The 14413-nt window shown below is 39.3% G+C and overlaps 2 protein-coding genes across 3 annotated transcripts; one reads left to right on the top strand and one right to left on the bottom strand.

The window, feature by feature from the left end:
- Window positions 1-15: 15 nt before the first annotated feature.
- LOC307028804 (phenazine biosynthesis-like domain-containing protein 1) lies at window positions 16-4111 on the bottom strand. Its single transcript, XM_079664127.1, has 10 exons — window positions 3901-4111; window positions 3448-3547; window positions 2880-2978; window positions 2685-2794; window positions 2375-2404; window positions 2177-2265; window positions 1757-1848; window positions 747-830; window positions 469-531; window positions 16-259 (listed from the first exon to the last, which is right to left on the bottom strand). The coding sequence occupies exons 1-10, from the start codon at window positions 3982-3984 to the stop codon at window positions 147-149; spliced, it is 864 nt and encodes a 287-aa protein (XP_079520253.1). The 5' UTR covers window positions 3985-4111; the 3' UTR covers window positions 16-146.
- A 408-nt stretch (window positions 4112-4519) lies between these two features.
- Window positions 4520-14241, top strand: hnrnph3 (heterogeneous nuclear ribonucleoprotein H3 (2H9)). Of its 2 annotated transcripts, none has more exons than XM_079664123.1 (11): window positions 4520-4660; window positions 5896-5988; window positions 7904-8059; window positions 8312-8455; window positions 9588-9726; window positions 10462-10661; window positions 11457-11552; window positions 11972-12087; window positions 12378-12513; window positions 13073-13129; window positions 13256-14241. In XM_079664123.1, exons 2-11 carry the CDS (start codon window positions 5901-5903, stop codon window positions 13333-13335), a joined length of 1212 nt encoding a protein of 403 aa, XP_079520249.1. In that variant the 5' UTR covers window positions 4520-4660; window positions 5896-5900; the 3' UTR covers window positions 13336-14241. The 2 variants fall into 2 exon arrangements, with proteins under 2 accessions (XP_079520249.1, XP_079520250.1); XM_079664124.1 differs by lacking the exon at window positions 4520-4660 and adding an exon at window positions 4676-4990.
- The last annotated feature ends 172 nt before the right edge of the window (window positions 14242-14413 follow it).

The raw sequence follows: 14413 nt of genomic DNA, 5'->3' as shown, positions 1-14413 counted from the left end.
CAGACTTGACACGAATTTGCCTTGCTTTTTATTTAAACCATGTCTTGTTGCTTTTGATAACATCGTACAAAGCATCCGTCTGCTTCTCTGAGCAGGCACATGATGATTTGTCCCATCACCCCCTGCTCTCATTAGCCTGCATGTGGCTATAGCGTGATTGTTCCCTGCAGCACAGTGACGGCCTGTCCAGCGATGTTGATTCTTCCGTCGTCTCTCACTTCTAGTTCCAGCTCCCCGCCTCGACTGGAGCACTGGTAAGCTGCACAAACACAGAGCGGAGAATATGAGTGTCAGCATGATTCAGCTGAATAATAAAGGGCTGTTTAACTTGATAACAGGTGGTGTTTATTACTATAATAACACATTGTTTAATGGTTGGTCCAATTGTTGCCTCTATGGGTTGGTTAAATTACATTTGTTTTAGAGATGCTGATCAAAGTGAATGTGAAATTAGTTTAAATTAATTACCCAGCATTTTCTTCTTTCCTAGTTCCTTAGACCAGTAACCACCCAGCACTGTGTGGGCAGAACCTGCAGAGAGACAAAACCGGATAAAACATTTCCAAAGACACATGTAGTGTTTAGCCCATACCTGTTGCTTGTATACCAATGGGTTGGATTACTTGATTATAAGAGTATTTTACAATGTTGCCCCATACACACACTGCAGGCCATCTAAGTCAGATTGTGTGATTCCAGGGGAAACAGCAGCAGTAGAAGTGTTTGTAGTTTTAATGTTTGTGTACCAGTCACAGGATCCTCAGCGATGCCCATCCATGGAGCAAAGTATCTGGAGTAGAAGTCGTATCCTGGCTGGCAGTCTGGGGATCCTATTGGTGGATAATGAAGAACGATTTGATTAACCATCGCTTGTAGTTTTCACAAAGGGCTCGTCTCGGTAGTGTTCTTTTACCATATCATTTTTGTTGACTTGGTATATTCCAGTTCCTTAGAAGTATGATACTTTACTTGATCATTTCTATTTTCTTCTACTTTCATAGTCTTTAAAACTACATTTCAGAGGCTAATATTGTTCTTTACACTCCACTAAACTTATTTGATAGCTTAAGTTAGTAGCTTTTTATCAATATAAAATCAAATTAACAAATGACGGTATTATATCAATTTCAAACCTTTATTTAACCAGGTGGTCCCATTGAGATCATCGATCTCTTTTTCAAGGGAGACCTGCAATAAGAATGTATTGATCCCCAAGCTACCCAGTAGTATATAAACTAATATACAAATACATTTCAAATATGCCAACAATTACCAGTTCAAAATATGTTATTGTACAATTATTTTACAGTAATATATTAGAAGAATGTATGATAGGCTATGATTCCGAAACTGGCAATTCTGCACATACATACACATTATTCTGCATAATGTGTATTTTTACTTTAAGCACTTAAAAGTTATTTTGATGCTACTACTTCTGTACTTTTTCTTGTGAGAATAATAAATGCAGGACTCTCACTAGAGTACTCTTACACTGTACTATAACTACTTTTAATTTAAGTATAATATGATTGTGACAACCACTCACAGTGAGATGCAACATAAAGACAAACTAAAAAAGCCTGACTTAAAATAGTTTAGCATGGCATTTTAGGTAATCTATTACTCATATCTTAAAATAGTCTGCATGTCTTTGGAACTACTTTATATTTAAGATTACAGCATGTGGTCCGGCCCAACAAATCATAAAACTAAAGACTAACCAAAGGATCTAATGTTTTAAAGCTCCGGTTACCTCTCATGGTGACGATTAGTCCTTTGACTCTTCCACTCGTCTCACTTCTCTGAAGAGCAGCAGCGTCAACTTTCAGACTGGTGAGCACTGACCTGCAGGAAACACATGCGGCACAAAGGAAGAGTCACAAACGAACCTGGCAACATGCAAATATTTTGTGTGTGTGTGTGTGTGTGTGTGTGTGTGTGTGTGTGTGTGTGTGTGTGTGTGTGTGTGTGTGTGTGTGTGTGTGTGTGTGTGTGTGTGTGTGTGTGTGTGTGTGTGTGTGTGTGTGTGTGTGTGTGTGTGTGTGTGTGTGTGTGTGTGTGTGTGTGTGTGTGTGTGTGTGTGTGTGTGTGTGTGTGTGTGTGTGTGTGTGTGTGTGTGTGTGGGGGGGGGGGGGGGGGGTGGGTGGGTGGGTGGTTGGGTGTGTGGGGTAACCTGTCACAGCTGTCAGACAGTCGAACCAACAGTTTCTTAGTGATGGGGCACAGATAAACATCCTGGATTAGGTGGTTTCCAACTGCAGCCTGTAGGGGAAGAAGAAAATAATGTGCACATAAGTTAAGTAGTTAATGTAGACAGTGAAGCAGGACTCTACTGTAAAGCATATTCTCATAGAGTAGGCGTCTCACTTACCTTTAAGATGTCTTTGAACTCATTGGCATCCTGAAAAAACAGGTGTTTAGAAGAAAATTAAGTTTGAATAATTGTGTTATTAATTACTGCATTGCAAAGGATACTGAAAACACTTTCTTCTGAAAAACTTTGCACTGCTAGTCCAGGATGTTTTTGTTGCATTCTGGGTTTAAAAAAAACAAAACACAGTTTTAGCATTCACCACTTATAAAGGTTGATGTTAGCTATTGTGCCTTTTTTTCATTTACTTTTAACAAATTGGATTTGCTTATTTTGATAAGTGATATATTATTGAAGTGTACTAACTAACCTGCTTTGTTGGTGGGTTGAGAGGAAAGTCCATGACGTACCCTTCCCCCCGCTGCGTGACAGCCAGATCTCCACTCCTCGTCTCAAACACCAGTTTGGGATTCACATTCTCTAAGAGAGAAATACATAAAAGGGTTATAAATGGAAGTTAATCTGATGATCTGTATACATGCTTGTTTGTTTTTTGGTAACTTACCCTTATGTTTGAACAGCACTGCTGCAGATGCCAGAGTTGCATGACCGCACAGATTCACTTCAGTCGTTGGTGTGAACCATCGCAGTCGGAACCTTGATCCTGTTAATCACATTGTCAGACCGGTGCTTTTTGTCTAAACATATCCCTCCACAGAGGTGCTTTCTATAAGAGTATGAAGAGGGAAACAGTTTGCTTGAAATTAAGTACAGTGTTGTGACATTGTCCTGTGTCTGCTTTGCTTTATGCACTGTACTCTCAGCTACACAGTTTAAAAAGTTGCTCCCTTAGCATATTTTTTACAGTATTCCTTATGAATGGATACATTACCATAAAACTGTGCACAATGGACACTGTGATTATTACTGTAGAGGCACTTTTACATTGGCCACTGGCAGATATGTGCATCTTTATTGCTTCATCCCCATTCAACCAGTCTCAATAACAATGCATGAGTTGTTAAACAATGGGTTGATGATTGTAATGAAATGCTAACCTGTCCCAGACTGGTGCATTTTTTAATCCATAAAACAAGTCTTAAATCCTACATGTATTAAAATGTTTATCTGACCTGTGGTAAAATTGTCAGACGGGTTGATGCTGGTGATGAAAGCTGTTTCCGACAGGTTCATCTCTGCTGCTATCTTCTTATACAAGTCATCCGTCAGTTCCTGTTAAAAAAAACAGTGATTGTTGAAACAAATTGTAACAATAATTAAACACTGAGGTAGGCTACATGATCATGGATGTATTGATAAGAAACACATGTATGTCATGCTGCGTAATTTATAACTTTTTTATGAATTTATGTGCTACTAAAACTGGAACTCTATATGTCCAAATAATCAAAAAGTTACAAGGAGCAGTCTGATCCTTGAACAAAAAAGAAATGATATGCACAATTTAGAAACAGCAAGTTGAAGTGTCTTTACGTCCTTATCAACCCTATTGCAACAACTTATACGATATGCATGGCATTATGACATTAATGTAGACCTACTTTTACCTAAATATTATTACTCACATGCATAAGTGGACAAATTGCAGCGGGATTTCCCCTAAACGGTAGATTAGAAAAGGCATCTACGGTAAATACTGGAATCTCCATTATGATAAGACTAAACACGACAAGGACTTGCAGCTTAAATCGTCTTTAGGACAATGTGGTTTCCCACAGTTGACCTGCTGCAGTCGGTGGACTTTACGCCCTGATTGTTTGTTTTCTGCGTCACGTGTTTTCCAGACTGTCATCGAAGCATGACTAATCTTCTTCAGGCATAAACTGTTTGTCTGGTGTCAGAATCTACTTGTCATAAGACGAGTAAAACAATTCATACATTGTGTTAAAAAAACCATTTTGATCAGAGGTGGAAAAGTTATATTCAAAAATTACATACAAATGAGCTTGAAGTTATAGCCTATTGGCCTGGTAAATGTTTATGTTTCGGCTGCTATGTTTATTTATGCTCCTAATGTTTCTCATTTTTAGTAAAGCACTTTGAAATGCCTTGTATTGAAATGTGCTGTATAAATAAACGTGCCTCCATTAGAAATAAACATCGTTATTTGTTGTGTTATGAGCACATTCATGCCTAAAATATCAATTTAGCCAAATGGCGTCCTATTGTTATTATTAAATATATATAGTATAAAAAAGACTCAAACTTCATCTCCTTTTTTTCTTTGTCCAACTCTCGCGAGAACATACCTGAGCTGGTTTGCTCGTTAGTGACACCTGCCTGAGGCTCGGGATAGGGGCAGGAGACCGGGGACGAGAGGCGACTGTGAGATAATTTCATCGTTTTCACACATTTGTCACTCACTTCCGACACAGTGATGTGTGCTTGTGGATGTTTATTTTGATGCTCAGTGACAGCGTTAGACCGTTGGGTGAAGAACTAGTGTGCCCTGTACGTTTGACCGCTGTCAGTGGCCTACAGTTAGCCGTAGCTGCTAGCCTGCTAGCTGCTAACATTAGCAGCTTGACAGAAAAGAGGCGTTAGCATCATTAGAGCACCCGGGCGGACAAATACTCTCCTGTGGGGGCCTTCAAATAACCAATCTTACCAAATAATTGCTAAACGTCTTGTTTGGATATGTTTGGAAATCTCAACGTAAGTTAAGTTGAACTTTGGTTACGTTAGCTAGCAACACGTTGAGACAACAGAGTTGGAAAGAGGAAGTGACAAATGTTAGCTTGTTTTTAGACTGTGTTGACAGCTGCAGTGAAGAGCATTATAATGCTAAACTATTCAAATATGACCTACTGGGCATTCGTTATTGAATACTGTTCATGGTTCCAGATAGTGTTTTCGTTATTGGTAATTGTTAAGCAAAAAAAGTACCAGTGTACGAATACTCTGTTGCAAGTAAAAGTCCTGCATTAAAAATGTTTATCAAGTAAAAGTGCAAAAGTATTGGTATCAAAATATACTCAATTATACGTACCGAAAGTTACTAAAGGTATTAAATAAATGTATTGGAGTAAAAGTACACTATTTACTTCTGAATTGTAGTGAGGTAGAAGTACAAAGTAAATGGTGTACTTGAGTAAGTGTGATTAGTTACTTACGGTACACCACTGTTGTTTAGTGTCACACATATTAAAAAATAGTTATTTATAACCTCAGCTTCCTGCTGAGCTGATGGTGTGCATACTTAAAGTTATTATTATTGCACTGAGGATGTTAATGAATAATATGCATATTTCATGGTACTTCTGCTTGGGTTATAATGTATTGTACACATGAAAGTAACAGACTGCTCTTATTGTATATATCAAGATTATTATTATTGTAGGGAAGTTACATTTTAAATGCTTATTTTGAACAACTAAAATGGACAACATCTATCAGCAGCAGCATCTGTGACGGACAGGCTGCCCCTACTCCTGATAGTGGCTGACACTTCAAATAAGGACCCATGGCAAACATGAACTCAACAAAGATATATATTTTAAAAACTGCATAAGCAAACTTGTATTTAATAAAAGTATTACTTTTGTTGTGCTCTCTGGCAGTGAGGATGTCTATGAATGAAGAGGGATATGTGGTTCGGATCAGAGGACTCCCCTGGTCCTGCACACAGGAGGAGGTCGCCAGCTTCTTCTCTGGTGAGAATACACACATCTTAACAGCTTGAGGCTGTAAAACTATTTAGTGGTAAGATTGAAATGATATCTCGATTACCTCAACTATTTTGCTTAGTGTTGAAGTTGGGATTATGTTTTTAATTGTTGTTCATCCATTTTAGTGAACATAATGTTATTTCCTTCATATTAATTGCATAAATGTAAGTGACATTTCATTTGTGACTTTGTCAAAGAGTATAAAGCAACAACCTTTTACTCACATAAATGCTTTGTATTTCACATTAGAGAACTTTCAGGATCTCAGGTTGAACAGAGCCTGGACTGTAGGATTCTACTTTCTGTAGCTCCAAATAGCTCTGATAAGATCCACTCAGTGGTACCCTGTACATCAGGGCTATTCAACTACACATTCAGTTGGGCCAGATTTTATAACTACAAAATTCAGCTGGGCCAGACATTCAGCGGCCTGTAAAAAGCGGGTAGTGACACATTTTAAACCAACACATATTACTGCGATGAAAAACATGCAATTTTTATTCATTGTTCATCTAACAAAGATACGTCAAAAAGTCCATAAAAACACAACAAATTAGCATTAATTGAACAGAATCGGAAAAAAAAGTGCACAGTTGTAGCATTACATTTGTTTGCTTTAGAAGTCAAATATTCAGGGTTTTTTTTTTTAACCAGGCACATCACAAAGTGCATTTACTGAATACAATAATAGCAGTCTTAATAAATGCGCTCACATACAAAAAAAACAGCTAAAGAGCTCCAATGCAACACAAAGAGGCAGTACTGTAGCAATACTTTTTCAACTTTCAAGTAATAACAAAAAAATCATACATTTTGGTCCATTTGACCCAGACACATTACAAAGTGCATTTAAATGAATACAGAAAGAACTGTCAAACCCTTCAGTGCACAAACCCATAACAAGGGATACGGGTAACTATATGAATGAATACTACACTACACGTCTACTATAGTAAACTAGGTGCTTACTATCACCTCATTTGTGATTTGTCATCGCTGACTTTCTCAATGGGAGAAGGGACATTTTTTGTTTTGAACAAGAGCAATGATTTATGGCTCATAGGATGTCAATCCTAAGACATTGGTGAAGAGTGCTGTCAGTCAGGGAGCAGCGAGTGCTACTTTTGATTGAGTTCATGTGTGAAAAGCTTGATTCACATGTATTTTCATCTAAACATACTGAGCACACAGATCGCTACTTTCTGAACGTTAGGGAACTGCTGTTTTTTGACATCACTCCAAAACTTCGCTGGCCCGTTAGTGCGCTGCATGTCAATAAGTTCCAGTGTATATTTCCCCTTGTCGATGCAGGGGACCACTTCCTTTGCTCTGGTTGATACGTCCCCCTCTATTGCAACATTGAAGGGGTCTCTGGCAAAGCCCATCATCACCTCTTTGGGCAGAGCAAGTCCATCCAATCGACCGGCAAAGTTCTTTTTCAACCTCGCAATGAAATCTGTCATCACATCCGTGATTTGTGCCGGAGATGTGATGTGTTTGGGAAGCGTCGGAAAATGCAGCATCCGACCCGTGTTCAAGTTGGTCGCGAAAAGGTCCAGCTTGACTTGGATCTGCTCCACAAGATCAATTACCGTTTTGTCTCTGTTTACGCTTCAGAGTTGAGAGAGACATGTTTTAGAGTTGCTAGCACCACTAGATGCACTTTCAAAAAACGTGCTGCGTTGTGGTTTGGTGGTTTCTATGCAACGCGGAGTGTTGCGTTCATGGTCTGTACTAGTGTAGGAATTTGGCTACGGGAGGCTGGGCCACTCGGGAGTTGGTTCTGGGCCGCATCCGGCCCGCGGGCCGCCAGTTGAATAGGCCTGCTGTACATGTTCTGCTATGACAGGAAATATCTTGGTGTAGGCTTTGTACTAAGGAAATGTATTATCATTTACAGACTGTGACATCGTTGGGAAAGTAAACGGAGTGTGCTTTACCTACTCTAAAGAAGGCCGTCCGAGTGGAGAGGCATTTATTGAGTTGAAAATGTCTGAGGATTTCAAGATTGCTCTCTCCAAGGACCGTAAATACATGGGACACCGATACATAGAGGGTAAGCAGTATAACCGATCATAACAGACTAATGGACACGTAAGAGTTCAACTTTGTTGACTTTCTCTTGGTATCAGTAATCTCATATATTGCAGCAATTCTTCATATGGTCAAAGTGCAACTCACCCTGTTGCTGACATTTCAGATGGGGCTTCCTGGGTGTTTGCACTGCATATAACGTTTTCTTTCTCGGCTCAAGTTCAATGCATTTCTGGTTAAAACAGACGTGTGTGTTTCTATCTGTGTGACTCAGTGTTCAAGTCGAACCGCAGTGAGATGGACTGGGTGCTGAAGCGCAGCGGGCCAGCTGACTACGACAGCTGCAGCGGCTGCATGCTGCGACTCAGAGGCCTTCCCTTCGGCTGCAGCAAGGAGGAGATCGTTCAGTTCTTCTCAGGTACGCGAACATTTAAAGTTCTGTAACTGTTATTGCATTGTACTGATATTCCACAATGTATTTCAATCTGAGGGATAGTTTCTACACACTTAGTATTATCTACACCACAGTGTTAGGGTGCAGAACTAAAGCTAGGGTTCAAATGTGCAAAAGAGCAACAATGAAATGAGACAACCACTAGAAGAATTGTCAGATGAATCTCGGCTCTGCAAACATTTCACTCATCTCTTGTTGATATATAAGTATAGCCCTGTGTTGCATAAAATGTCTCCTTACATTGTTCAAAGTCTAAAGGCCCATGTAGAACTGAAAGCCATAATATCTCATTATCGCGTCTTAATGTTTTTTAATATATTCGTACAAAACTGGTACAACAAATCAACTCTACATTTACATACTCCTTCTGACAGATATCATGACAAATTCAAACCACTGCCAACTGTAGATCACCCTACACACCACAACATAAGCATAAACATTTATCTTTCCTTATGTGTCCTTTTCACTTGTATTACAAAGTTGTATTATTTTTGCCAAAATGTCTGTGTGTCATGTTCTTGTAGTAGTATACACTGTTTACAAATCTGTCATCATTAGGAATTAGTATGCCTCTTACACAGGGCTGCACAATCAACCAGAATATGAAAATATGCGTTATTTATTTTCTTCTTGTAGTTTTCGGCTAAAATACAATAAATCTCTTGTTGTATAAAAAAAACCATAAAGTACACCAATAAAAAAGAATTGCACAAGTTTTCAATGATTGTGACATATTGTGCAGCCCTGCTGTTACTCTGTTTGTGTAACGTCAACAGTTTATTTGACCTGCATATTCCATGACCTTGATGTCATGCCTCCTAAAGGGCATTTAGGAGGTGGGCTAGTTTTCCACCTGCATTCCCCTACATGTTATAGCTGCAGACTACAACCCAGTATTTGTTCCATCCCCCTGCCGACAGCTTACAAGTTTAAACTCACTCTTCTTTTAATGCTGTCTTATCAGATACTAGTACATTTCCCCTCATGACGTACATTAATCCTCCAGATATGCAGTGGGTTTTGTTATATATATATTCCATACATCTATCAGTCTCCCTACCGACCTCTGTATTTATGTGTGCTTGGGTTGAAGGGTTGAGAATCGTGCCAAATGGGATTACTCTGCCAGTGGACTGCCAGGGGAGGAGCACAGGGGAAGCCTTCGTGCAGTTTGCCTCAAAGGAGATAGCAGAAAAGGCTCTGGGGAAACACAAGGAAAGAATAGGGCACAGGTGGGACGGATGGGAAGGGGACGGGCTGGCTGGGATGGGCTTCTAATGCAGTGTTTAATGGGTGGTCATATAAGAGTAATTATGGTATTAATGGGATGGGCACTGTGATGGTTGAATGATAAGCATGGGTTGGTGTGCTAGAATAATAATAATGGTAAAACAATGATAAATATGAATTGGGTGGGTCATGTGATAATTATTGATATGGTTATTGGGATGGGTTTATGTATTGTAACAATGGTGAGATGTTGAATAATGGGATGAAAGGTAATTTAACTAATCAATAAATGAAAGGTGGTGTGAGTATTTTATGCCATATGCAGATGTGTTGGTAGTCTAAGACCTGAGAGCTATTCTTTTTTTAGAGCAACATTTGGGAATATTAAATAATGTTATTGGCACTTTATTTAGAACTTGTATTACATGTTACAGATAGATTGCTGTTGCAGAGGGGATTAAGCATAGTATAGAGGAGGTTAGTCAAGGAAGCCTCTACCATTAAAGCTCCTAACTACTTTTTGAATGCAACATGTAAAATCTAGAGCTATTTAATACAGCCCAGTTAATGAGAGAGCTTCATTTTGAGAAAGTACTTAGACCACTATTTAGAATATTTGTTTTGTGTTTGTTTACATTCTCTCTCTGTAAATATCTGTTTATGTACCCGAGCTCAGCCATTTCTGCTCCCTAACCCTCTACTCTGCCCCCCCCCCCCACGGGCCGCTTGCATTGCAGGTACATAGAGATTTTTAAGAGCAATCGCAATGAGATCAGAGCTTACTACGAGCTGCCCCACCAGGGGGTGGGAGCCCAGAGGCCGGGGCCTTACGACAGACCCATGATGGGGGGCCCCAGAAGAGGCTTCTTTGCGCCGGGGCCTGGCCGCGGGGGGGCTCTGATGGACACCATGAGGTGCGGGGGGGGCTATGGAGGAGGTAAGAACAGTTCTGTATTTCTAAGGTGTAATTGTAAAGTGCTAAAGACGGTAGAACCACAATGATATCTAATCCTGAGGAGCCGGTGTTGTTTTTATAAAGTAATTGCCGACTGGTTAGAGATACACAAAATATTGGAAAGTATATTTAATGTGAAAATACCTTTCCAGTTTTGCATTTTTATTTTAGGGAAAAATGATTTTCACCCAGGGCACTTCAACAATTATTTATTTAGTATTCTGATATCTGTTTGTAAAAAAACCATCACGAGGCACTGGCTGCATCCTGACTCCCCCACAATAGAGGAATGGAAGGATATAGTTAATGAAGTATACATAATGGAAAAAATTACCTTTTCACTTCGCCTACAAATGGACAGATTTATTAAGCTGTGGTCAGTATGGGTCTCCTATGTACAACAGTCACGGCCAGATTTCGTGGACTTAAGTAATTGCTAGATTTGTCTTTTTGTGATGGTGTTATTTACCTTTGTTAGTTTTATTTATTTAGGCTATTTTGATTCTTGAGATCTCACTGTTCTGTATATTTGTATAATATGTTATTGCTGCTGTATCGAGAAACCCAGATGCTGATGTCCCAACATACCATGTACATCTATGTTACATCCCTTTGTTCTTTGTTCTTTTTACTTTAATAAAAAAAGAAAATGGAAAAAAAAATAAAATAATAAAAAAAAAAAATAAATAAATAAAATAAAGTAATTGCTGAGATAGTTATTCAGTTAGTGTAAAAGAATGAGCCTTGCTTAACTTTGTTGTGTTCGTCTGTGTCCAGGTTACTGTGAATTTGACAGCTACAACGGCTTCAACAACAACTGCTTTGACAACGGCATGTTTGATGAGCGAGTGAGAGGAGAGAGAGGAGGAAGAGGTAAAGTCATTCTCACTGGCATTCAGCAACACGGAAGAAATGCCTCGTCATATTGAGTCCCTGCTGAAGGCTGAAATGTCTTCCAGTTGTTGCTTTGTTGACATTTGTCAGTGATACTTTAACATTGTTCCTCTTTCAAATGAATCAAGGTGTGGCATGAATTTAAAATGTTCTGAACCTAAAAATGAAGACGTTTTACATTGTCAGTGTGAAGAAGTACAATTAGGATTGGATTTTCTAAAAGCAGCGGATTGTGACCTTCTTGTAATCTCATGGAAAGCTATATGAAGGTTTCACGCTATGTTGATAAGTTCTATTGCCATTAAGTAAATGAAACAATGGTATCGGATTATTTCTCTGTTCTACATTCCTAAATGATGCATTATTAATCTGTGGATGTTTGTGTGCGATTGACTCAGGAATGGGAGGCCACGGTTACGGTGGTCAAGGAGATGTTTCTACAGGCTTCCACAACGGCCATTTTGTTCACATGAGGGGCTTACCTTTCCGCGCCACAGAGGGAGACATCGCTAAAGTAAGAGCAACTCTGTCACAACAGAAGCTTGCAGATTCCTTTTTGACCAATCCATCCTAAATATTCTGCTTCAGAAACCAGGACCCTTTAACTAACTTGTTACATCATAAAATGGATATGTACTGCAGGGAAGTGCAGCAAAACATCATATACACACCTATGATTCTACGCCATACTTAGAGTGGTGTCCGTCACCAAGACCAGTGAGCTACTACATTTGAGAAAACACTAAACGAGTCATGTGTGTATGCCTGTGTTAATAGTTTATGTATCTCTCTTTGTTGCTGTAGTTCTTCTCTCCTCTAAATCCACTGCGGGTCCACATCGATGTGGCTCCTAACGGGAAGTCCACAGGGGAGGCCGATGTGGAGTTTCGCTGCCATGAAGACGCTGTGTCAGCCATGTCCAAAGACAAGAACCACATGCGTATGTCCTCCTTTTATTTTCTTCAACTTGTCTCTCATAAGAAAAGCATTAATAATAGCACAAAATCAACAGATAAGCTGCCAATGTATAGTTGAAATGGGGTTTAACTGCTGTGGGACGAGGAAACATTTATTTGAGCCACCTTAAAAAGCTATAGGATTTCAAGTGTACGGTATATTTAGAATGATGTCACCGCTCTACCTTGCTGTCAGACAGCCTTTGGGCATCTGAAGACGTTATCTATGCTCTATTCAAAGCCATCAAACTCCTTGGACAAAAACAACCGTTTCACCTCACAGAACCCAGAAGGTGCTGGTCTATAACTGATACCTGCTAGATAACGGTCTTTTGTTCCTTGTGGGAAGGGGCCATCTGACGGCAAGGTAAAGTGGGGAGAAATTCTAGATGTATCGTACACAGGTGGGCCTTTTACTTTCCTGGCTGTGTTCTCTTTTGTAATGAGGGCATGCCGACTTGCCTCTACTGACTGAATACACAATCACAGCAGCAGAAACACGAGTTCTTCAGTCTGATTAATGGATTGATATTTTCTCCACAGAGCACCGCTACATCGAGCTGTTTCTTAATTCAACGGCCAGTGGAGCCGCTGAAATGGGTGAGTTGTTTCACTTTCATGGTAAATCAAAGTTTGCTGTTAGTTTTGATCATATATTTTCTTCAAATCTCATTAGAAATGACTTCACACATTTTTACACTAACTTTCTTTCCTTATCCCTCTCAGGTCATGGTGGTGGGGGCTACTACGATAACTCAGGGGGGGGCGGACGCTCGCGGGCCAGCGGGATGCGAGGCTCATACTGATGATGTCCTCCCACTCTTCCAAACCATCCTGACATTTGTCTCTTCAGGCCACATTTACTCGATTACTTTTTGTAAGCAGGAGAGCTGATCTGAAGTCAGTCATTTGTTTTAATTGTGAGGTTCAAACTTATGGATACCAGATCAGAGAAGACCTTAGCAAGCACCGTTATTAAACACTTCTGAAGAGCAGTACAGCCTTTCAATGTTCAGATGTCAGAGCTGTTGTTGGTGCTAAACAGGGTTAATTAGTCTAAAAGGAGATTTCTTATTCATTATAGATTTTAATTTTTTAAAGGATTTGAAAATCGAATATGTTTTTTCTCGAGTCACATTAAACGCCATATTTTTCTTAGATGCACGATTAAGAGAACTTAGTACTTTTTATTTTCCCATAGTTATGGAAGGAGGAAACTGAATGTGTTGCAGTTATAAGTGGAATGCACTTTGTCTTGTTTGAATGAGTGCAGGAGATGTTGGTCGGATGGAGACACAGAAGAACAGCTGTCGGGTTTCAGAGGTTGATGAAAACGTTTTGATTTGTTGAGCTGAAGGACGCTCTGTAGGAGGTAGAGCAGTGTGAAGCAACCTCAAAACAGTACAAATGTATTTTGGGAAGAAATTCTGTTAAACATTTTCTGAACTGTTTATTATGGTTTGTTATTTTGAGCATCCTGTTATATGCTGATTCAAACTGCACTTTAGGTCAGCTTTCCTGCTTTGAAAAGTTGTTCAATGTGAGCCAGTGTGTTTTTTATGAATGTTTTCAGAGTTCATGACAGAATTTCAAACTAAGTTGAATATTATATTCCACAAGGTGGAAGTAAAATAAAAAATCTATATTTGAGCTGTAAAATAGCTTCAGCAGCTGTTGTACATTTTGCGTAATAAATTTTACATTTAATTGTCTTTTTGTCTCCCAGTTTCTCACATCACGTTGAAAAGGAAGTTAAAAAAAATTCTGACTTGAAAGTTAGAATTCTGAATATAATGTCAGAGCCCAAATACATGTTCAGCATGTAGCCCTGTTACGTAGGGTCTCCAATAGATCTTAATACAAGAATGTCAATTAATCAAATTC

The sequence above is a fragment of the Notothenia rossii genome (genome assembly GCF_949606895.1).
Source record: "Notothenia rossii genome assembly, chromosome: 2".
NCBI lineage: Eukaryota > Metazoa > Chordata > Actinopteri > Perciformes > Nototheniidae > Notothenia > Notothenia rossii.
Note: the sequence above shows the minus strand (reverse complement) of the source record. Positions and strands in the feature narration are given on the sequence as shown.